General features: G+C 38.6%; 2 protein-coding genes across 2 annotated transcripts in view; both read left to right on the forward strand.

Moving 5' to 3' along the window:
• The window catches only part of LOC145786445 (receptor-type tyrosine-protein phosphatase H-like), a 49,460-nt gene that overhangs the window by 17,259 nt on the left and 6,381 nt on the right, over positions 1-25,820 (forward strand). Inside the window, exons 15-32 of the mRNA XM_082598100.1 lie at positions 8,924-9,030; positions 9,689-9,854; positions 10,069-10,178; positions 10,787-10,946; positions 13,888-14,040; positions 14,349-14,524; positions 14,862-15,021; positions 16,654-16,765; positions 17,296-17,352; positions 18,720-18,731; positions 19,837-19,918; positions 20,373-20,463; positions 20,577-20,653; positions 20,972-21,101; positions 21,741-21,868; positions 23,357-23,514; positions 23,785-23,920; positions 24,139-24,310. Of these exons, the coding sequence (XP_082454226.1) occupies positions 8,924-9,030; positions 9,689-9,854; positions 10,069-10,178; positions 10,787-10,946; positions 13,888-14,040; positions 14,349-14,524; positions 14,862-15,021; positions 16,654-16,765; positions 17,296-17,352; positions 18,720-18,731; positions 19,837-19,918; positions 20,373-20,463; positions 20,577-20,653; positions 20,972-21,101; positions 21,741-21,868; positions 23,357-23,514; positions 23,785-23,920; positions 24,139-24,310 (2,187 nt within the window). The remainder of the gene's footprint in view (positions 1-8,923; positions 9,031-9,688; positions 9,855-10,068; positions 10,179-10,786; positions 10,947-13,887; positions 14,041-14,348; positions 14,525-14,861; positions 15,022-16,653; positions 16,766-17,295; positions 17,353-18,719; positions 18,732-19,836; positions 19,919-20,372; positions 20,464-20,576; positions 20,654-20,971; positions 21,102-21,740; positions 21,869-23,356; positions 23,515-23,784; positions 23,921-24,138; positions 24,311-25,820) is intronic.
• On the forward strand, positions 330-7,733 carry LOC145786807 (receptor-type tyrosine-protein phosphatase H-like). Its single transcript, XM_082598548.1, has 7 exons — positions 330-417; positions 2,574-2,843; positions 3,513-3,782; positions 4,481-4,750; positions 5,422-5,691; positions 6,390-6,659; positions 7,432-7,733. Exons 1-7 carry the CDS (start codon positions 330-332, stop codon positions 7,731-7,733), a joined length of 1,740 nt encoding a protein of 579 aa, XP_082454674.1.

Genomic DNA, 25,820 nt, shown 5'->3' on the forward strand with positions numbered 1-25,820 from the left:
CTGAAGAAACGATTTCCAAGCTGGTTTCATGTGTTACAATCTGATGTTGGTAACTGTTACTTGCACATATTGTGAGTGGTTCGGGCATATATATCAGTTGCCATTTCATCAGCTTTGAGAACAGAAGTTATTCAACAATACAGTAATATGCTTTTTGTCTGCGCTGTATTTATAATGTAGCTAAGTGAGTTTGAAGCGTTCGAATGCGGAAAATACCTGTATTTAGTTTGCGTTGTGACAAGTCCTTTATTTACCAGTTGCCACTTCATTTTCTCTGCTTCAAGCGTTGCATGAGCAGCGTTATCTGTATAAGGTTTCGCTGAAGCACGATGTATGCTTTTCAGATTCTACTCAACACGGCTTTTGTTAACTTCCAGGTGGAACAACGTGGGACGGTGGTCCATGCTCACCTTCTCAGTGAGCTCAAGAATCAATTTCAATGCAGTCAACTGTCCCAGCCAGCAAAAGTCCGCCCTTATTACATTGATTTAACGTCTGCAGACGTTAAATCAATGTTAAGATGACAGGTTTTTGCTGGCGAAGAGTGCCGCAATAACCTGAATAGTTTATGAGATCGAGAAAGAACCCCGCCAATAAGATGCGTCACACGTGCGCTACTTATCGTGTATAAATAGGTGAATGATTGGTTTTGTCCACATGCAAAGTCCACTTAGGGTCCAAAGCAACGTTGGCGACTTGGCGTTGCACATTTCAAGTGGTTGTGAGAAGACACTTGATGAAAACAAGCGTCAAAACATCCTTCTGTTGTCAAAACACCTGCAACAAATAATCATGCGACACACTCTTACATGCGGTGACGCGTTTGAACAAACCAAAACATTTCTGTGTATTTTGCCCTATGTTGGCTATACGTGTCAAAATAGCGATACTTTCACAAGAGATACGGCGTCAGCTTGTCATACATATCCGCTCCCGGCTGTATTGCTCAAGGAAGTTGTAGTAAGCCATTGAGAGCAATCAAGGTTTTATTAGTGACGTATTTTTCATACTTTTTATAAACCCAACAAGGCTGACATTATACAAAGTGTTGGATGCAATCGTTGTAGCTCCTTACCGATGTCTGGCATGAATAGCTTTCACTATCGATTTCGAGTTGTTTCGACAAATGTTATAAACAACCTGTTGTACAATTGCCGATGATTATGCACCTCCACGTACCACGTATGACATCCAACTAAACAGATCACATAAATCGAGTTATTTATCGACAAAATTTAGGAAAAAATAATTCTGACAGGTTTATTATGCAATGCTATAAATATTGATCGTAACAATAAAGGTATTTTTGTTGGCGGACAGTTTTAAAAGAAATTTTAACCATGAGCAAAGACGTTTGTTCTGTAACAATGGCGTCGTTCGTCTTCATTTAGGGAACCTCGGGCGACCTTCTAGTTTAAAATGAAACAAGGAGCACCTGGCGCTAAATTATACCATCTCCGAAATAATGGCTCGGCCAAACAGTGTCGTTGATCTGTGTTATTGTTCCATGTCAAAGATTTATCGTCATATTGTATATTTGAAAAAATGCTAGGCGTTAGTTGCTTATTGCAGAAAGAACCTCTTTCGTGAAGCCAATATTAATAGATCTCTGGATTGTAAGCGAATTTCACTTCCATTACATTGCATGCAGTACACAATCATCGTTTTGAATATGTTTTCCTTTATTGAATAGATTTTTCTTACAAAGAACGTTACATGCTGCTCGTGTAAGAACTACATCTGCTGTATCTTTGAAATGTGATTTAGTTTTACAAGCATCATTTAAAAATGCTTTCCATTAAACGTTGAATCGGAGTTAGAAATACAACACCGATACAACTATTCTTATTACTTTTTCAGGTCTTTCTTGGAAAATGGATCTGACTTTAATCTTTATGACAGATATTCATTCCAACTTACACCAACTTCGCTATGTTATGACGCCTCCAATATGTTATGAAGATCGTCAAGCACTACATTTTATAACTTTCTTACAGATACGATGCAGCTATTTCTTGATGTTTGGTAGATTTTAAATCTTTCCTGTTTGTGGGTGTTTGGTAGAGCTGAACTAAAGAAAGGTTTTGTTTGTTTTTACAAAGATCAACTTATAATTAAATTTTGTTTGCTTGATTGCCTAGAATTTTTATTGGCTGGTGCTGCAATGTCTCTAGCATTTCATCTGGGACATTTTGTATTTTGCATCGGGCTAACTACAAGGTTGTTTAGGATCAACGTGATTGGTGATGGGTTCAGTTATTTATAGGTGGTGATGTCTTATGGTGGTGTGGGCGTCATGTCTTGCGAGTCACGTTGTTTAATGTTTCTTTTTGTTGTGATAACTATGATATTCCATGTGCTCATTGCTAGATTTGGTTGGTATGTTGCGGGTGCTTTATCGGTGGTAGTGATAAGAGTGTGGTACTGATGGTATTAATCTCCTGGTCAAGAAGTTGTTCCTCTTTTTTGCTTTCTAGATTCGGCCTCGCTTAGTTTGCGTTTTACTCATTATTTATAAACATTACGATATATTGTCACGTAGTTTTATGTTCTGAAACAAACTGTATTTCCAGTGCCTTTGCCAGCTGGCAACCTTACTGCTGTCCCAGTCAACACCACTTCGCTGCTGGTGACCTGGACCAAACCATTGTATGGTTATGATCAGTTTGAAATATACACTGATGATGATGTCAATGGAAGCCGACGTGCTGTGACAGTGGCTGATGATGACACTTCTGCTTTGCTGGACCTTCTAACGCCTGGAACGACCTACACTGTCAAGATTGACGTCATATTTTCCAACGTCAGAAGTGAGACAGAACAAGTAACAGGAATTCCAACGTGTAAGTTGTTGGAATAGATTTGTTTTATGCTTGAAGAAGCCATGGCAATCTATATACACACACAGGCCTTGCCGACGTGAAAACCTATAATAATGACTGGAGGCCGATGTAGTTTTGATTTTTAACTCTCGACTAAATGTGTTATATATCTCTTTGAAATGGTAGTTTTGAAATCCAAATTGCCAGATCACTAAATCTGACATCACTGTAAAGGTCCTAATTTTACGTTAAAAAGAGAAAGTAATTTCCTACTACCAGTGTTGCCATATGCTTTTGGGATTTTCAGCACAAGTACCAAATTCTAGTTCATAATTTATGTTGTAACAATAGCACAAAAGTAGATCAAGTTATACATACAGACTATAATTATCAACTACTATTCAAACTTTCAACTTTACTCGCCACTTTAACTGCTAATCAGCATAGTGGATTGATTTCCAGTAAAACAAGTGCCTTTCACGTTTGCATGGCTTGTGTATGCAGGTTTCCATGGAGGAAGCTTTTAAAAGAAATGAAGCATGAGGACTGACGATTTCACACAGTGATGTTTTCTATAACTACTTCCTTTTTTTGCTTGAGCGTTGTTAGAAAAAGAAATGAATTAAGCACCTGCTCAATTACGATGTATTGTCAAGTAGTTTTATGTTCTCAAACAAACTATATTTCCAGTGCCTTTGCCAGCTGGCAACCTCACTGCTGTCCCAGTTAACACCACTTCGCTGCTGGTGACCTGGACCAAACCATTGTATGGTTATGATCAGTTTGAAATATACACTGATGATGATGGCAATGGAAGCCGACGTGCTGTGACAGTGGCTGATGATGACACTTCTGCTTTCCTGGACCTTCTAACGCCTGGAACGACCTACACTGTCAAGATTGACGTCATATTTTCTAACGCCAGAAGTGAGACAGAACAAGTAACAGGAATACCAACGTGTAAGTAGTTGGAATAGATTTGTTTTATGCTTGAAGAGGCCATGGCAATCTATATACACAGGCCTTGCCGACGTGCAAACCTATAATAATGACTAGAGGCCGCTGTAATTTTGATTTTTAACTCTCGAGTAAATGTGTTCTATATCTTATTGAAGTGATGGTTTTGAAATCAAAATTGTCAGGGTTTGATCTCAAAATCTGAAATTATTGCAAAGCTTCTAATGTCCGGTATAAAAAAGTGACAAGTAATTTCCTGCTACCAGTGTTGCCAGATGCTTTTGGGATTCCCAACACAAGTACCAAACTCTAGTTCATTATTTATGTTGTAACAATAGCACAAAAGTAGCTCAAACTATACAATATACAATACATACAGACTATAATTATTAATTACTACTCAAACCTTCAGTTTATTCTCACCATTTTAACTGCTAATCAGCGTAACAGATTGATTTCCAGTAAAACATGAAGCTTGCACATTTGTATGGCCTGTGTATGCAGGTTTCCATGGAGGACGCTTTTACAAGAAATGAAGTATAAGTACTTACGATTTCACACAGTGATATTTTCTATAACTACTTCATTTTCCACAACGGCCATTACTTGAGCGTTGTTAGAACTGGAAATGAATTAAGTACCTGCTCAATTATGATGCATTGACACGTAGCTTTATGTTCTTAAACAAACTATATTTCCAGTGCCTTTGCCAGCTGGCAACCTCACTGCTGTCCCAGTCAACACCACTTCGTTGCTGGTGACCTGGACCAAACCATTGCATGGTTATGATCAGTTTGAAATATACACTGATGATGATGGCAATGGTACCCGACGTGCTGTGACAGTGGCTGGTGATGACACTTCTGCTTTCCTGGACCTTCTAACGCCTGGAACGACCTACACTGTCAAGATTGACGTCATATTTTCGAACGTCAGAAGTGAGACAGAACAAGTAACAGGAATTCCAACGTGTAAGTTGTTGGAATAGATTTGTTTTATGCTTGAAGAAGCCATGGCAATCTATATACACACACACAGGCCTTGCCGACGTGAAAACCTATAATAATGACTGGAGGCCGATGTAGTTTTGATTTTTAACTCTCGACTAAATGTGTTATAGATCTCTTTGAAATGGTAGTTTTGAAATCCAAATTGCCAGATCACTAAATCTGACATCACTGCAAAGGTCCTAATTTTACGTTAAAAAGAGAAAGTAATTTCCTACTACCAGTGTTGCCATATGCTTTTGGGATTTTCAGCACAAGTACCAAATTCTAGTTCATTATTTATGTTGTAACAATAGCACAAAAGTAGATCAAGCTATACATACAGACTATAATTATCAACTACTATTCAAACTTTCAACTTTACTCGCCACTTTAACTGCTAATCAGCATAGTGGATTGATGTCCAGTAAAACAAGTGCCTTTCACGTTTGCATGGCCTGTGTATGCAGGTTTCCATGGAGAAAGCTTTTAAAAGAAATGAAGCATGAGGTCTTACGATTTCACACAGTGATGTTTTCTATAACTACTTCCTTTTTTTGCTTGAGCGTTGTTAGAAAAAGAAATGAATTAAGCACCTGCTCAATTACGATATATTGTCAAGTAGTTTTATGTTCTCAAACAAACTATATTTCCAGTGCCTTTGCCAGCTGGCAACCTCACTGCTGTCCCAGTCAACACCACTTCGCTGCTGGTGACCTGGACCAAACCATTGTATGGTTATGATCAGTTTGAAATATACACTGATGATGATGGCAATGGTACCCGACGTGCTGTGACAGTGGCTGATGATGACACTTCTGCTTTCCTGGACCTTCTAACGCCTGGAACGACCTACACTGTCAAGATCTACGTCATATTTTCTAACGCCAGAAGTGAGACAGAACAAGTAACAGGAATACCAACATGTAAGTAGTTATAATAGATTTGTTTTATGCTTGAAGAGGCCATGGCAATCTATATACACAGGCCTTGCCGACGTGCAAACCTATAATAATGACTAGAGGCCGCTGTAATTTTGATTTTTAACTCTCGACTAAATGTGTTCTATATCTCTTTGAAGTGATGGCTTTGAAATCAAAATTGTCAGGGTTTGATCTCAAAATCTGAAATTATTGCAAAGCTTCTAATGTCCGGTATAAAAAAGTGACAAGTAATTTCCTGCTACCAGTGTTGCCAGATGCTTTTGGGATTCCCAACACAAGTACCAAAATCTAGTTCATTATTTATGTTGTAACAATAGCACAAAAGTAGCTCAAACTATACAATATACAATACATACAGACTATAATTATTAATTACTACTCAAACCTTCAGTTTATTCTCACCATTTTAACTGCTAATCAGCGTAACAGATTGATTTCCAGTAAAACATGAAGCTTGCACATTTGCATGGCCTGTGTATGCAGGTTTCCATGGAGGACGCTTTTACAAGAAATGAAGTATAAGTACTTACGATTTCACACAGTGATATTTTCTATAACTATTTCATTTTCCACAACGGCCATTACTTGAGCGTTGTCAGAAAAAGAAATGAATTAAGCACCTGCTCAATTACGATATATTGTCACGTAGTTTTATGTTATCAAACAAACTCTATTTCCAGTGCCTTTGCCAGCTGGCAACCTCACTGCTGTCCCAGTCAACACCACTTCGTTGCTGGTGACCTGGATCAAACCATTGCATGGTTATGATCAGTTTGAAATATACACTGATGATGATGGCAATGGTACCCGACGTGGTGTGACAGTGGCTGATGATGACACTTCTGCTTTCCTGGACCTTCTAACGCCTGGAACGACCTACACTGTCAAGATTGACGTCATATTTTCCAACGTCAGAAGTGAGACAGAACAAGTAACAGGAATTCCAACGTGTAAGTTGTTGGAATAGATTTGTTATGTCTTCTAAAAAACTTATAGATAGTTACACGGAATAAATCATAATTTTTCAGTATTTCAAATAGTTAGATTTTACATGTTATTTTTCACAAAGGACATTGCTTGAGTGTTAGAAATGGAAATAATTTAGGCACCCACTCAACTAGCCATCCAATCTTTACCGCAGATAATTTTATGCATTTTTGTGTAATTTTTTACGATTGAAAACTCCATTTAAGGTGAACTCTCGCTGAGTACTAGAAGGGATTAACTTGTTTTTTTTTCCGCTTTCAGAAAAGCCATAGGGTTGTTCACTCAGTTTATTTAATCACTTTAAACGCTCTTTTGATTTTAGTGTATAGCTTTAGACAGACGGTCACCATAAGTAAGACCCTTCTTGTATGAGAATTATTAAAATAAAGTTCAACCAGCCTCATGTTTAAAAAGAATATATATTTCGCTACATAATAATGAGCATCTTCAGTTCTTATTCAAATAGAATCTTCACCAATGCTTCTTGTATGGAAAGATGTAACAAAATCGGTGTAGAATTTTATGTTTTTCCATTTTTTAAATTTTAGAGTTGAGATCTTGCACGAATCCAGAGAATTGAATGACTGCTGCTAATTTTGAAAAACGATGACCCATTTAGCAAATCAGTTCTTTTTACGTTAATTTAGTGTCTGCAAACGTTGAATCAATGTAAAAACGAGCTGATGTTTTGACTGGATTGCTTGCAGTATTCAGCATGTGATGTTTCTTGTTTAGATCCAGATCCGGTATATTCTCTTGACGTGCCACTTTTAACCTTCAACCCTTCACCCTTGATTACGTGGAAGCCCCCCCGTCATGGATCGGCTGATAATTACGTCATCACTTACGTCAACAGCTCAAGCGGCATATTCGTCACCAATGCTACCATTAGTGACGTAAATTATACGTTTCTTTTGGTGTTTGGAAACCAGTACCTGGTCGAAGTTGGTTCTGTCTTTACTGGTTTGGATGGTCTGCCAATCAACCGTACAACTACTATACGTAAATATTGCCACCGTTTGTTGGGAAATGCATGACCACTGCCAAGCATGCTGTCAGTTGTTTTATTTTTGACTTGTACGTTGTCAAAACTTGGCAAGCATGACGCCGCACGTGTTGAAGTATTTTCTCACGAAGTGGAAACAAGTCCTCCAGTTGTGTGTCATGTTTTTTGGATTGGATCATATTATTACGCATTGCAGTCGTGGACCTTCAGAACGACAACATTCGTGTTTGTGTGGTTGGTATTCAAGTAAAAATTTGTGTATTGGTGAATTAAACTCTGCCTGATTTTATCAAGTTTTTTTATGAAAAAAACTGTGCTTTTTTCTTCGGCTTACATCAAGTTTAAAGTGGGAAACTTTACCTTGGCATTTCAACTCACCAATTCTTTGTTTTTCAGGTTAAAGCAGCTTTAGTTGTTGTGAATTCACACAACTCTTGCGTTAATGTAACGCTGGCATGTATCAAAACAACGTAGAATCATGCAGGTCCTTCGCTTTTATAAGCACAGCATTGGTTTATTATTGATTACGTCATTTTACCATCATCCAACGGATATGTGACATTCAACTAATATTCTATATTGTACAATTCCGTTGCATCAAGTGAACGCTCAGTCTCACAGCATCACTTCTATTGCATTGCGTGACCTGGGCGACTGCATGGACTGCTACCTGTTGTTTGTGCTTTTATGCAATGCGTTACTTTTCAGTTATTTTGCCATTCAGACACATGTCCCCACTTGGTTGCGAACGAAAGCCGGTTTTATTTGACCCTGCTGGTGAAAAAAGTTATTTCTACATTGTTTTACCACTTTTCAACGTTGAAACGGTGTACAATAACAACTTTTTTAAGTTAGGTGCTTGCACAGAATGCTGAGTTTGGTGTGGTTGTGTGTTTTCAGTGTTGTCAGTTGTTGTTGTTGTAATTTAATGTTGATTCAACGCTGTTAAACGATCATTGATAACAGACAACCGGCGACAATCACTCATTTCATGTAGTTGTTGTGGTACCTTTTGCACAGTAAAATCACAAGAAAAAAAGTTACCCCTTGTTGCTGAGAACCGAACAACCGAACTTGTTATCCCAACCAGCAAATCAGTCCTTGCCTGCAAACATTGTCGACGTCTGCAGACATTGGATCGATGTAAAAAAACGGTTGATTTGCTGTTTCTGACCCACGTTAGCACAGGAGCATAACAAACCTTGTTTTTGTGAACAACAGATCCTGATTTTGTCAAGAATCTCACAATTGTTCAAGGTTCTCTGGATCCGACCACTACGCTGGAGCTGCAATGGCTGACACCTGAAGGGAATGGTGACCACATCTCGGTATGTTAACACACTCGGTGAAACAGAAAAGATTGAGAGTGTTGTATACTAATTTATATATAGTTGATTAGTAATTTTTATATGTTTTCCCATCGCGAATATAGCTTACTCTCAGGGCTTCACAACGCATACGGTTTCAATGCAGACAAATACATTGTAACTCTAACTCGCTTTAGTCAATGCTGAGTGCTAGGGGGGAACGAAAATCTGTGCCGTTTTGTATCAAGTCGTTGGTAAGACTCTCTGACAAACTTACATGGACCAACTCTGAGGAGGACGCTGTAGCCTACCCCTTGGTGCTGAACCCATTGGGACATCATGGCAAATTCTAATCAAAAGAATGCAGGCTTGAAAGTGCAATGGTTTTCATCCCCGCGCTTAGGTTTTTTGGTTGCAGTATTCAATAACTAATTTCCGAGTTAAAAATTTTATGCCTTTTGAAAATTCTCTTTCCTGCAATCGCTCTGCTTATGAAAACTCGTTTGTGACCAAAACGCATCGCTGACAGGAAGCTGCGACTCGAATGCATAACTTGGTCTGGACCAGCCTTCTCTGTTGAATTATTTGCAGTGCGGATTTCCTAAATCACAAACTAATTTTGTTTTTCGACCTGACTATTGGTCATGGTGCAATTTGTGTGAATTTTTTTTTTTTTCAGGTTAACATTTCAAGTGCGGCTCCGTCCATAGAGACCCCTCCCGATATCGGGTTTGACGTCACGTCTCAGCAACTCACTGTCAAACCTGGCTATAACTACACAATCACTGTAGTGGCTCATAGCTTTGATCTACCCAGTCTTCCAATCATCCAAACTGTCAATACAAGTATGTGACTTCTAGTTTTTATAGTTTGGATAGGCGAAAGCTCGTTTCTCTGCCGAATACCCAATATAAACTATTCCACGTTATCTACATCTGCAAATGTAATTTATTTTAGCTTTAATGTATATGATTGTTTTAAATTTAAGTTTGGCGGTTTCTACCTTAACATTTTATGAGGTATTTCTTCTTTACCGTATTTTGTGACATTTTTTCGTAGAGCCGTCCCAACCGCAACTGACACCATCTCCCAAGGAACGTGAAATCGAACTGAAATGGGAGGAACCGGTTGGATTTGTCGAATATTACGAAATAAAGGCTACCGGGAAGGTAATCCTCTTCATTGTAGTTGCTTTGATGAAGCTTTCCTGACATTTTACTGCACTAACTCAACTGCAACTACGGCCAGAGTATGGTCTGCAATGCGTCATAAATTTTCTACATTTCATATTAAGAATATTCCACACCAAAACTTTTCATCTCACATTCTATACCTCTTTTATACTTTGAGCCGTAAACTTTAAGACAGGCCACTTAACTAGGTATTTGCTTTATGCACCATTCATTATTTGCACCATTTTTTTATTGCGAAGGCCATCATCCTCGAAGACGAGGGATAGCCATCATCATCAGTGTGAAATGAAGACACAGCGAGTATTAGAAGTCACCAATTCCATACTGAACTTTCCTTTCATCTTTGCCAACACGCCCTGACCATAAATTCTTTATCATTACCCAGACAGCAAAATCCGTCGTTTTCACATTGATTCAGCGTCTGCAGACGTTGAATCAATGTGAAAATGACGGATTTTGTTGTCTGAGTCTGTACGGTGTGCGTACACACAGAGTGATGACCGCTATACAAGCTTGCACCTCAACGATGCCACTTGTATGAAGCAGCGATGAGTTATTACAAACGGTAGCTAATTATTTTCCAGCCGACCATGACTGTTGCTGGCACGTACCGCAACGCCGTCATTGATGACCTCAAGCCTTTCACTGATTACAACATCACCATGTATGCCGTCATACACAACGTCAATGGGCAAGTCGAAAGATCTGTCGAACTTACAATACAAAACAGGACACTGACGACTCGTAAGTTCAGCAGCTTTCTTCTACAATGTTCTATGTTCATTTAGCCATGGTTGACTCTAGTAGGCAGCTTGTCATATTAAAGTTTAGAGATTGTATGTTATAAAATCAATAAATGTCTTCTTGTAAGCAACAAAATTGAACCTGCGGACTTTTTGATTGGATTACACTTATTATAGTTATCATACGTATTGTATTAGACCGTAACAGGTTTGACAATAAAGTGACAGATCTGTAATTTTCTTTTTCATGAAGTGGTGATGAAACCTTATAGACAGTTGTCAATGCCTGTGGACATTAGGGTGGTCCCGAAAATTTTTTTTTAGAATTCTGTTACAACCACCTTACCTTTTTTTTACATTGTCTAAAAGAAATTAATGTGCAAAATTTGGTTATAATTGAACAATGTTTAGAGGTGCCACAAAGCCATTTAATTTGTCTCTCAAGACACAATATAAAATAGTGTGGCTTATTAACTGTTTCTAAACCCTTCTGTACTATATTATACTGTAATGACATCACGACCTTAACAAATGTTTATTCCATGGGAAATTGGGCATTGGGCCAGCTTTAACCAAGTTTTTTAGCCCAGCAACAACAGTTCTTTTTGTTGCATCTGGAAAGTTCTTGCGGTGATCTGCCACCACTTGAAGGAGGCATTGTCTTTGTTTCTCATCCTTTGTCAGAACATAGATATACTCCTGAATTAGAGCCACTCCTCTCTCAGCTGTGTCGTTAAGCACTCGAAACTGTGCTGCTTTCTTTTTTCCTGCAATGTAACCATCATTTGACACCCACAGTAACGGTGGCAATGACAGGAAATCTGTCGACAAATTCAGAGCTTTGAAGAACTGCATAGATCTTACTGAAACAAAGTCTTCTATCTCACTTGCTTCAATTTCTTTCATCTTCAAGCTGGCTTTCACGGCACGACTACTCTTTCCAGGCTTTTTAAGGTTCTTAACCATTCTTTGCTTCCTCTCTTCAGCAACACCATCATCAAAGAATGCAAATGCCACAACTTCTTCACTCAGGTACCAAAGATGGTTGAGCAATTTTCTACATGTCACTTTGGAGACACTGCTGTTGATGGAGGCATAAGCTTTCAAATTCTTCGAGAAGGCCAGGTCATTGGCTGGTGCTGAAACTGCTACCGGTGCATCAAACCAGGCTCTGAAATACACCAACGCTGCGAACAGAACAACTTCTGCAAGCCCTTTCTTTTGCTTTGCTTTCAGCTTTACTTGTGCCCGGAACATCCAAATCTTGAGAAATCTTGCTCATCCACCATGCTCTGTGGAAAGCTCCGGGCTTTCTGATAACCAAAACACCCTGATCTGGCAATTCACCAAGGAAGAAGATGATCAGTTCCAGAAATTCTCTGTAATCTTCTCTTGGTTGTTGTTTGCATAGATATTTCTTTGCAAACATCAACAAGGAATCACGTTCTGGTGCGATATAAATCTCCACTGAAGGTTCACTTGCTGCGGTTTCATAATCATCTTGCTTGAGATGTGGCCAGCGTGCTTGAAACTGCTTGAAAATCTCGATGTCAGGCCCTAATGACGGTCCCATTGCATTGTTGAATACTGCACCTATCACTAGTTCAAATATATGGTGCCGACACGGCAACCATAGAAGTTCCTTCTCTAGCTGGACCTCAAGAAGATGACATGCTTCATTCCTTTTTCCTGCTAGTTGTATCAAAACTTATTGCTACAACATTGTCTTCTAGTACCCAATCATTCAGGACTTCTTTGACTGCCAAAGCCATCGATTGTCCAGATCCACTTGTCAACTTTGGTACAGCAAGCTACTTTTCTGTACCATCATACGATACAATCACTGGTAACCTATCGTATTTGTCCTGACACCCTGCTGTGTCTGGGATTAGCTTTGCATCCCAATGCACAGCAACCTTGCAATTCAACCACATTGTAGCCTAAACTTTGAGCTGTTGCAGTAATGATATGAACAGCTGCTCTGTCACTGACTTTGGTTCGGTCCAGAGCTTGTGCTAGTCCTGGAGAGATCACATTCTTCGCTCTAGCTGTAATTGTACATTTCCGTTTTTTTGGTGTCTGCACTTCTGAAGAACTGGACTGTTCAGTATTTTCAGACTCTGATGACGATGTTGAGATATCTTCTTGATAACATGCTTGCACTGCAGAAGATGATACTTTTGCCTTTTCAGCTCGAGCTTACTCCTCTTGTTTCCGCTTGACAGTTCGTGCTTCTTTCGCAGCAAGTTCGTGATCAAACTGAAGCTAGGAAACCTTTTCGTCCATCTCTTTGTGCCATCAGAAAAGCACGGTCTTCTTCAATAGTAGTCAGATCCAGTGCTTTCGCGTGTGCTATGTCAAACAGTTTGTCAAGACCGGCACTGAACTTTTCTTCTTTCAGTCTATAAACTCCTCCTGCCTCTTCTTTTTCATAGAAGTAGCATATTCAATTTAGAACTGCAACTTGTTCGCTATGCTTGCAAGTTCTTGGCTTCGCTTTCACATTCTAGCCAGCGAAGAAACTACGCAATACTCATTGATTTGGGTGTAAAAAGAATTTGCTTGAAGAGAAAAATTCTGCACTGGGGAATTTTTATTTCGAATCGGCAGTACCAAAAAAAGATTTCGAATCATTAGAGAATCGTATCAAATCGAAATACTGAAATAAGCACCCTTAACCCGATTTGCAACCTCGTGTGGCACCTCTAAACATTAACCAATTTTTCTGAAATTTAGCTTGTTACCTTCTTTTAGCCTATGTAAAAAAATTGTAGGGTGGTCGGAATGTTTCGAATAAAAAAAAATTTTCCCATACATTTCGGGACCACCCTAGTGGACATGTTTATGTTTATTGGCGTATAGCAATGGTTATAGAGAATGTTGTGGTACACTTTTTCGTGAGCACTTAGCCCTTGTGCTGATAGGGTCCTTTTTATTCACAGAACCTCCACCACCAAACATTACAATACCACTTAACACCGACTCCTTCGCTGATACCACCACGATCACTTTTGTGCTGCACGAAAACGCTTTCATTGAAATAAACGGCCCCATCGAGGTGTTTGCGGTCTATATCACCACACAGGCTTACCGAGGTACTGAACTTTTCATAATGTGATTTACGCGCATTGTTGTGTAGTTGGAATACCGCATAACTAAACGCAGCTTGGCTGGCTTCTGATAAATTATTATTAATATCGACCTGTTTTAGCCTGATGCTGCGAGTTCGCTGCGGTATTAGTGTGCTGTACTTAAAGTGGTATGATTTTTTATTGTTCCGGGTTCTGTGACACAGTGCAGATTTTCAACTTGTAATACACTGGTAAATGAATCAGTTACACAAATTTGTTGCTAAAAATAAAAAATGGCGTTGGATTAACGTTGCTTCGCTCAACTCTATCAGAGAGCTTGCCCGGCATACACAGCTATCCGACAGTAGCGGAGATGAGTGCGTGTGACCGGTTCTTATCCAGCAATGGCATGATGGAATGCATCGCTCTCTGGGTTGATCCGTATGGCAACCCTGTCACTGCTGGTGGCAGGCAAAAGCGACAGGTGTCTGGAAATCAACAAATAACTGTAAGTTTATCTCTTCATGATGCAAGACTGTGTTACAAGTTGATTTCAAGCTTTTGGTTTGCGCACAGTGAGTTGTGCCATTAAAGGGAGACGCCCTGGTTAAAAATCACTGTTTTTCACATCGATTCAATGTCTGCAGTAAAAAAGAATGATGTGCTAGCCGAGCTTATCGTCATTTCAAGGTTAAAATTGTGTTTGATGCTTAAATTGTATAAAATTATAAACGAACATCGTTATTAAAACTGCATCACCTCGCGATCCAATATACATTCTCATGGAAACAGATAGTTTTGTGAAATACATTCTCCGTTTTACCTCCCACCCTTCTCCTTTGTAGTTCACCCTTGGGTCTGGTGAAATCACCCAATCTCCGTTTGGACAAAACTATACGAACTCCCCTCTAGCCCCCAACACTGAGTACCTTGTGGCGGTTGCAGCCAAAACTTTAGGAGACGATGGGCTGGCCCCTACGCAATGGTCATCCCCCATTACAACGGGTGAGTGGGCTACCGGTTGATTACTAGTGGTAATGTACGTTTAGGTGTGATGTAATCACAGTTACGAGTACATGTAGCTTCGACGTCAGTTTTTGTTGCGTTTCTGTTAAAATTAGAATATTTACTGACACATAGCTTCATAATCTAATGGGAAATAGCCTCGGTGTCCCGCCATCACTCAGGCATCAAATCAAGCATGTGTTAATATGAAGCTATTGCCGATTTGCTGCCTGGGTTACTTGTAGACAAAATAGCACTGCATGTTGCGAAGTGGTAAATTTTACTTACCATCGCTATAACTGGTCTCCATTAGATACAAGTTTATGTTGTACGTGAAGCTCATATATGCTTATTAGTAACAAGGCTGTTTAGATGCATGTATGTTGTGTAAGGATCACGTGATGGTCTACTACAGAATCCCTGACAGCAAATCAATCGTTTTTTCAAATCAATCTAAACGGTTGATTTCTTGTCTGGATTGTTCGTTGTTTAAAACTGGTTTTAGTATGTACTGTAAGATGTGGGCGGTGTAACCACGTTTTTCTTCCTCACTTATCAGTTCTCTTTTTTCTTTTATTTTTCCGAACCAACTCTTCTTGCGGCCTTCAACTAACTAGCGGCACCAGGTAAGTTCGTTGCTTTTTTGTAACCAAATATTAACGTTGAATATACGTCGACGAAAGGTTGAGTTGATTCAGAACGCTTTCATCTGAGTGACTTGTGGAGGGTTTGGTAGTGGTTTTGAAAAAGTTGTTTAGATTTTATAATTTAACTTTTTCAAAAATGCACCTTTCTGAGTGCAGTGGTGTTCGATTGAGACATGAGTTATAGCATTAAGTTAACAGAACTTCATCAGCAATTCTTCCACAAGTTAGCTATAGCAGAAAAAACATGGGAACTTTTTAGGTCAATGAAGCGGTCCGTGACCTCTTCCTTTACCCACGCCTTTTTACTTGGAACCTTGATCTCAGTAAGCTGACTTTGTAGCATGGTTGTGGTAGCAATAGCACCGGCCTGGCTTGCCAGCCTACAACATGGTTGTGGTAGCAGTAGCACTGGCCTGGTTAGCCAGCCTACAACATGGTTGTCGTTATGTATGTACCGAAGCACAACGTTTGCTGGCATCCATAGTTTGTTGTTGTGACTTGGTAAGGTTAAAACTTGATCATTAACGTAGCCCCGTGGTCGGAAAACTGTGGGGCATGACCCCATTTGAAATCGCACGAAAGTTTTGTCCAAGAAAAAAAAATTGGGTTTACAAAATCCTTACCGGTGCAAATGTACTTCATGACCCCCCCTGTCAAAGCTACCGACTGTTGGATACCGACGTGCGTTAGAGGTCACATCATCATCGTCCGAACTCAGTTTTTCCTCACTAGTGGGGTGACTGATTCTTTCCTTGCAGCAACGTTTCTTTATTTTTGGATTTCATGGTATCTTACTGGGTTTCTGGGATCGTGTCAAAGTTCGTCATTCAAAAACAGATTTCTTTTGCAACGCTGTGCTTTCAAGACCTTTTTTTTTTCAGGCAAAACTCAATATATTAATATGACGATTATTTCATAGTTTATCTTTTGTAGTCTTGAAGTTTTAAGTCTGTTATCGTCACACATTTCATTATTTCGTTCCCAGATCCTCAGATAGCGCTGATAGTAGGCATCGTTTTCGCTGCTCTTGTCATCATCCTTGTTCTAGTGTTGATGTGGGTCTATTACAGGCGACGCAAGCTTTCCCAGAAGAAGACGTGAGTGCAGTATCTCCTTCAAAGCCTTAACATTTCTTAAATATCACCAGGTTTTCGACATTGTCATCAGTCCACTCCGCATTGAAGAATTACTTAAATTTAATATTCTTGTAATAAATCATGATATATTACTTAATATTTATAGTGATATTTTCTCTATAAAATATGTTTTTACGACGTTGTCTTATTTGTGAAATTATTTCCGGACGAAACCAACAAACAACTTTGAACCAGGACCACCTTTTGCTTTAAGCTAGAAACCTTCTTTATGGTTTTCATCAGTGGATGTATTGAGAGCTAATTTCTTGTGCGATGCAATTATTTTGTTGCGTTACGTTTTAAGAACGTTAAATTTGATACAGGAACGATTATTGGACACAAGAACCAGCAGTCCCTCTTGAGTAAATATTCGATGATTGTTATTAACCTTTATTTACTTTTTGTTTTAAAATTCACAATAGCACCTCTTAACAGTTTACTTATTTTCCATTAACATTTGCATGTCGCCCTCATACCCACCAACACTGCAGGCAAGCATCTCTTAGCACAGTCATCTGCAATGATGGCGCTATTAACATGGAAAGAAGGTACTTGTCGTTTCCTGCTTCAATGCATACCTTAGAAATAAAAAAATTTCGAAGTTTGAATCTTGACTCATTTTTTTAATCTATAAGTTGTGTTCAAAATGCAATTTAATCAATCGCTATTCCATGTAGCTTTTCTGTTAGGCCGCTTTTGGAGAATTTTAGCAAGACACCCGTATTGGATTCGTATTTTAACTTATGCCTACATTATATGACTTTTATGCAACAAAGAGTGTTAAAAAGTCTGCAAACGTTAAGCTGCCACAGTCCGAAAGTTGATAAATGAAATGTTAAGGTTTTTCCCAGACAGCAAATCAATCGTTTTTTTACATTGATTCAACGTCAACAGATGAAAAAACCATTGATTTGCTGGCTGGGTTTGTAGTAGTCACAGTAACCTAATTTACTTTCAACTTTTTGGTTCAAGTTAACACTTTTCATCATCCTATCATTTTATTACTCACTCTACTCATGTGCTTGGTTGCAGAATAATATACCATGAACAACCAAACTTAATTTAGATATCACTGCAAGCAAATCAACACTTTTTTATTACATATATTGATTCAATGTGTGCAGACGTTGAATTAATGGAAAAAGAAGTATTTTGACTGTATCTGCTCTACCTATTGTCTGTAGCAGCCTTCCCTTTGGGCCAACTTTAGTAACCAATTTTTTCTCTGCCTCAATTCATAACATTTGCGCGGTTATTATCAAATCGATTATATTGTAATCAATTTAGTTGCATGGATAAGTTTGGCAAAAGTTCATTTTAAGTTGCAAAAACTTCGTCGATTTTGAATGCAGTCAGATTCAAAAATGCTATCTTGCGCTTGGCCATGCCATTATTTCACTAAAATCTATCAATTTAATGAAAATGCATATTCTTTATTTTTTCTTTATCACACTGCTTGACTTGCTGATTGGGAACCTACGCATGTATACTAACAAGAAAACTGATCAAGCTCTTTATGCATAAAATTTAAGGAAGCTCAACTTAATTTGTCAGTCAGCCATTAAAGTTTTAAATTTTGATTTGAGTCTCTGATTTATTTCGGCTACTTGTAGTTTTCAATTCTAGAAATCAATGAATGTTATTCCTCTGAATGTAAACAAAAACATATTTTCATTTCAAAACTAAATTAAACCAGGTGCATGTATTGTATATACGACATACTTGCATCAACATCTTTGTACATATTTTTTTAATTTTATTTACTATTTTCATAGCCAGTTGTGAGTTTATATGCTCACCTAACTAAACATATTTCTGACTTTCTATAAATTTATCTTTTTATACGCTTGTTCTGACGATTGTAAAAATCATACTTTTTTTCTTTAAACTAACTTGACTTCGTTATGTTTTGCAGGGTCATGTCCAAGTGAGTACAATATCTTGTATATCGAAAAGAACCACTTTCTAAATAAATAAAGTAGCCGTTTTCGTTTGTTTTGCTACGGCACTAACTGCCAAAAGCACTCCAAGGATAAATTAAGGCTTTACTTGATTGGAAATGAAATATGTCAAAAATATGGTAATATTGTGACGTTTTTGTGGCATATGCAAAAATGAAATCTAACTTATCCTAGTCAAGGTGGCATACACCATCTTTGCTGGCTTGGATAGGCTAAACAAAGTTGCTTCAGTGTTGCCCAAGCATATTTACTAGCCTAATCTTCGTTATATCGTGAATATGTTGGAATCGCTGTCTCCTGGTTTACGGCGAGGTCATTGACGAAAGTTGTTGTGATAGTGATCAAAAATCTCCATTCACCAAGAAAAGAAAGTCTTGAACTGTTAACTTTATTTTTTCACTTATGATTATTATAAACCGGGTGTGTTGTTAAGCATAAGCCGACCCCTCAATGTCAACCATTTTGTGGCTACCTTCCACGATCTCGAAGATGAAGATGTCAGTAATCAAATCGGAGAGGAATACGCGGTTGGTCCAAGCATGGGTCGATCTCTATCCCATCCCTGATCTTGCAACTTTGTTAATTTTATTCTTCAAAAAATTTTGTTCGGATCGGGCATACGTTTTTTTTTTACCACCCAGCAAATCAGTCCATTTTTATCATTGATGTTAAAAAGAACTGATTTGTTGGAGAGATACATTAATTTTATGTCCATAAGAAACAGCATTTTGTGAAAGCGAAGAATTGATCCTTGTTTAAATTCGATTCACTGTATTTTGCAACATCACAATCAAACAATGTGTTTAAAATTTTGTTTCAAATAGTAAGTATATTGATGGAATAGATTGCCCTCTAACTTGGTGGTGACTTGGGACAACTTGATGCTTACCGAAAGAACCAAAATATACGAAAACTGTAGTTAATATATTAAAAAATTGTTATTCAAAATTAATCTACTTATACCAAGTTAGAGCGCAGGCTATTGCTTGCCTTGTTGCGTTTCAAATCATTGCTTGGCACACTTAATTTCTTATCAAATCATGCACGACCTTTTCTGATTGGTTCTGGCAGGGTGATTCAATTGGCCGACTTCAACCGACAAATGACCATAATGCGAGCTGATTCTGACTTTAAGTTCTCGGAGGAATACGAGGTTTATGTTATTTCCAGCTCTCAAAACCCGTACTTGTTACATTTTTACAGACTAAATCAGTGTAAAAAGGGCGGCTTTTGCTAACTGGCTTGCATGTTTTAGTTAATGTTCAGTTTCTCAATGTTACGCAATGTTCAGAATTTCTTTTTTTGTAAATCATACTTCAAGCGTAGTTCTTATATTTGTTGGCATAGTTTGGTTGCTTTGTTGAACTACCCACACAACAAATCAACTTTTTTTTACATTGATTTTTAACATCTGCAGACGTTGAATGTCTGTGGACGTTGAACCAATGTAAAAAAATGCTTTGCTGGCCGTGTCAGGGTATCCATCTCACACATTTATATAGAAAATATGTTATTGTTTTACAAAAATGGATTTCTTTGTATCATTTCACATGAGAGCATGCTTTTTTTTGTCATGTCTCAGTCAATCACTACTTTACTTTCCTTAGGAATTCAAAACTGTCGGACGGGATCAGTCCACAAACGCAGCACTTCTGCCGGAAAACAGAGGGAAAAATAGATACACAAACATATTGCCCTGTAAGTTTTGACTGGTGCTTTTTCAAAACGTCAACTTTCAACGACGTTACATGCAAGTCGTATCAGCTACGCAAGCAACCTGACCCAGTGCTTACCCATCAAACTTGTTGCAGACGACGCTACTCGTGTTAAGCTTGCTGCCATAGATGACGAACCCGGAACGGATTACATCAACGCCAACTTCATACCTGTAAGTTTTTGTCTGTTCCTGTTTGGTTCGAAGCAATTTTTATTTTGTTTCCTTTCGTTTGTAATGACGTGGCGTGACTGTTGATGATCAAGTAGAACAGAAAACAAAGAATCCCTCACTTTTAACAATGCAATGAAATTCTTTTTATCAAGTTTTTACTCCATCCAAGTAGTTACGGTCAGAAGATCTCTTAAGTTGCAATTTTTTTGTCGGCTGTTGTGATGTGGCTTTTCACTTGTATAAATTCTTTTGTGTCAAATTCATGACGTCACTCAAGCTGTTGGTGTTTGATGAACAGTGTGGAATCGTTTATTTTAGGGAAACAGCAACAAAAGAGAGTACATCGCCTCACAAGGACCTCTTCCAGGAACAAAAGATGACTTCTGGAGACTCGTTTGGGAGCAAAATTGTAGAAATATAGTTATGGTTACTCAAACTGTGGAAAGAGGTAACGGAGAAGGGTTTGCAACAAATATCGCATCATTCAATCTTGATTTGCTACCAGAGAATTTTACTTCCGCTTCGAGACTAAAGTAAAATCCGAAAACTACAATCGTTAACGACGTTTAGTTTAACACGCCTTCAATGGCCATAATATTGCTGACACTCTCATCCATTCCACGATTTAACGTCTCCTGTTCTCCGTGTTGTTAGTGCTGGACCCCAACGAATATCGATTCGGTCAAACGGCATTTCTTCATGCCACCTAAATCTGACGGCTTATGGAGACGAGGACTTCCAACCGCATATTTTCCCGAAAGTTGTCGAACCAACGGTTCTTAGGACTTCCTCGAGGGGCAGTGTCCGTGCCAAAACGGCTTTCTCCGTCTCATAACATTTTTTCAGGCACAAACGGCGAACATCTTAAACCCTTTTCGATCTCACGACAAGCTCTTTGCTCCAGAGGACGCGGCTCTGTCTCGGCAAAGACACTTAATGGCAAGCCAAAATAAGGAGAGCAGCTGACTCGAAAACTATATTCACTTCGCTGCTTCTTGTCGTCTGTTGTATCGCATCTGTGATTGCAACATAACGTGATATTTTGAGGATTGAATAACCCAATCCTCATTGCTATCAAACCTTCCAGGTAAGATCAAGTGCGACCACTACTGGCCATTCGACAACGAACCAATCACAGTCGGCGATTTAACCTTGCAAATGACGTCAGAATCGATTTTACCCGAATGGACCATCCGGGAACTTAAAGTGACCCATGTGAGTTTTTATACGCAGTTTACATAATTTTCTTGTTAGCCATATGTGTGTTGATACCATACACTGTATAGTGTATAGTGTTTAACTTACCAAGTAACTGATGTTGATGATCAAAATCGGTGTTGATTTCATGCACCTACAATACATATAAATTCAGGTTTGCTAGGTCATTGTTGTCAATTTGCTTGGTTTTCGACTGGACAAAGAGTGCATTTGTCAGTTTTGCTACTTCAAATATTCCAATTCAAGCTATCGAATCTTTTTAGCGCGATTTTGACGTCAGTTTATTCTTTATTGAATTTCTAGAGAAGCTTGCTGAAGAAATTGTTCAAGGTAGACCGAATCACAGCCTCCATATCAGTCTCTTTTTGCATTGTTTCAACGTCCGTAGACTTTGAATCGATATAAAAAGGGATTGAATGTTAGCTAGAGTTACCTACAGGTAATAGCGTCAGTGTGGGGGCTTTCAATAGATTTTCTGTGTATACCGAAGTGCAACTCTGTCTGTGGTAGACAACGGTTGTGGGTTTTGTTGAACGAAGCATTTGTTTTGGTTTAAAAGCAGCCTACTTGTTTTGAACGTGTGAACAAGTGCTTGAAATTGTTGATGCTGGAAGCAGGGAGTAAGGGTTTATTGTTTACTTTTACTACCTCTGTATATTTAAATAACTTCTTTTAATGTACCAAAGACAGGCAGGACACAACAATACAACAGGGGTGAGCATTATAACAATATATTTTACATAATTATTTACAAATAATTTAACAGTCAATCGTTTTCGGCTTAACTTAAGTTCTCATCAAGAATCTGAAAATATTTATTAAAATAAGATATAGATATAAGATGATGCAACTGAAACAATATCTGATGCAGTATTTTGAAGTAATGCAAAAATGGTCATAAATCAAGTCTGGTCTTAAACTTTTGGCCACAACTATATGTACCTTGTGACGTCACAACGAACAGCATCACAGCTTGATGCGCGCGAGACCTCGCAAACGGGTATCAAACAAAAGCGGCCTTAGCGAGACGAGGGCTACAAAATTTGGATTTATTTTTTGCTGAAACGCATGTTGTACACAATGACATCACGCTGAAACAAAAACTCGCAAAAAGTTAATTTGGGTTTTCCCGCCCTTTAAGAAGTTGAAATTTATTGTATTTTTATAAATATTTTCAGATTGCTGATGAGGGCTTAAGTTAAGTCGAAAACGTTTGACTGTTAAAACTATTTGTAAATATGTGAAATATATTGTTATAATGCTCAACCTTGTTGTATTGTTGTGTCTTGCCTGTTTTTGGTACAAGAAAGCACACTCTCTCCCAAAACTATATTCTTTTAATGTGTTGCCACCAAACATTGTACTTTATGTTTAATGTATCTTTGCTGTGTGTAATCGCACAAATGCAAGCAACAGTTTCTGAAGTTCCAATGCTTTGTGTAAACCGACCTTAAATGCATACATGTAAACGTTCCTTCAACTCAGGGAGCGGACACTAGACGAGTGAGGCAGTTTCACTACACAGTGTGGCCAGACCACGGTGTGCCGGATACCACCGAGACTTTGGTCAAATTTCTCCGCTATGTCAGGCACACTATTGACAGAGAGTCCAAACACACCGGACCCACCATTGTGCACTGCAGGTAAAGAGAGGGTTTACGTCACGACCAAGTCTTGTTAGTCAGTGATTAGACAAACTTAATTTCTAATGTCTGTTTGTAAGCTTGAAGTTAAGTGTATGCAGCAGAAGCTTTAAAATTCAACTAAGCCCTCTACTCAACGTCTATTTTAAATCGATTGGTGTCCAAACAAATTACCGTAGTTATTTTTGTAATCAGACCATTATTTCATTCCTAACCTTTCTGTGCATGTACAAGACCATGACCAGTTGACCACACTGTTTTTGTTATCAGTGCCGGTGTGGGACGCACAGGAACGTACATAGCAATGGACCGTCTGCTTCAGCATCTGCAAGACCATTCGTATGTTGATATTTTTGGAATCGTCTATCAAATGAGAATGCACAGGGTTTTCATGGTGCAAACTGAGGTATGTGAGATTGTGTGCCGGAAAAGTACGTACAATGAAAAATATGCTTTTAAGAAAATTTTACTTTCTGAACGTGCTGCTTATTTACTTTTCTGCTTAAAAAAAAACAAAAAAAAAATTGACAATCTTTCAGTAGCAATCACTTTCTTTCTGTAATTACATTCTCTCAACGATACTTAACGTCATTAATCGTCACTTGTCTTCATCATATCCCACAGAGCCAATACATCCTCATCCATCAGATGGTGCAGGATCTTCTCAATCGCGTTTACGATGACGACGACGATGATGATGAGGAAGACATTGGAAGTCCAGTTTATGAAAATGGTAGATTTAAACGATCCCTGGATGGTGTGGCCAACCCCGCATTGGTGGCTCCTTCAGACGACGGTGAGCTCCATGCCGCCACGTATCCATTTGCATCGTTTCCATTGCGTGTTTTCTGTAACTTTGATAAATGAACTGCCCCAGACAGAAAACCAACCGCGTTTTACATTGATTCAACGTCTGTAGACATTGAATCAATGTAGAAGGCGGTTGACTTGCTGCCTGGGGCGCAATGGAAGCAGCAAATGGAATACCGCATATTTTGATATTTCGAGGTCTACTCATCCGGCAAATCAGTCGTTTTTTACATTGGTTCATTATTTTTTGCCATCATTAATTTATACACTGAGCCTTGAAATACGTCTGAAGACGAGGAATCCATGCAAAAAAACGATTGATTTACTGGCTGGGATTCATCATATTATTCTACATAACTTGCATGATAGTTGCCAGCATATCGTCCGCTTGCCTTATTGCACAGTGGACCTCGCTTATAATAATGAAGGAAAATGACGCGGTTATATCCGTGTGTCATATTGATATGAAGCAATTTAGACCATTTTGCATCCGATACAGACGAATCTTTGTACCGATCAATGTCTCCAACTGACGAGCTTGAAAAATTGTACAACGTGATTGAAAGGATTTTTTTAGCAGCCATAATGCATGCTGTTCTGTTCCATGTTGCCCTTCCTTATTTTACATTGTTATGTTGCAGCACGCAATAACACTTCGTGTTTTTGTGGAAATGTGTCAAAGTCCGTAGCAGAGCATGCTACAGCACTTTGTCAACGTCATCCAAGATCAAAAATTGCATAAAAATGATGTATTTGCTACCTAATTATTGATTCATCTTGTTTTAAACCAAAAGCATCTACTAGAGAACAATGGTTAAAATCACCGATCCTGAACTCACTTATGATTTACCACATCAGCAAAAGTGATTGGCAAAGATAAAACAACAGAGGAAAGTGAACCTACTGACATGGAGAAATCATTTTATGATGAAAGCTGTGATTATGATCTTGAACCCGAAAGCGAAGATGTCTGCTTCAAAAATATCCAACAAGGTTTTGCTCTGACAAAAAATCTTCACCCCTTAATTTTGATGTGCTATTACGAGCGAATATCTGAATACAATTGCCCAAAAATTTTGCTACATGTTTCAATGACAAACTATTTTCAACCATCAGTGGATCTTGACGAACGTCCTAGCTCGCGTAACTAAACCATAAAATTGAACCAGACTTGTTATGAAGTTCACTTAAGAAGTGGCTGTTAACTGACTGGAATGATAGTGCAATTAAAAACCTTGACCAAGCAACTTTCATTGTCAGACTGAGAAAGTTTTTTTTCTGAAGTTAATTCTATCTACATGCATCACTTGTTGGGAGGCTTTCAGTTGGTTGGTTTTCCGTTTTAACGTTAAATACTTTCTCATTTCATAACCGTAGGAGGCAAATGACTCTGGTCAAATGTCCGATGTAGAATATTTCATCAACCTGGTAAGGTTTTAAGTTCTTCTGATATGCGCCTCTGAACACCGCTGATCCAAGTCTGCTGGAGGAGAGGG

Source organism: Aplidium turbinatum, chromosome 17, assembly GCF_918807975.1.
Source record: "Aplidium turbinatum chromosome 17, kaAplTurb1.1, whole genome shotgun sequence".
Classification (NCBI taxonomy): domain Eukaryota; kingdom Metazoa; phylum Chordata; class Ascidiacea; order Aplousobranchia; family Polyclinidae; genus Aplidium; species Aplidium turbinatum.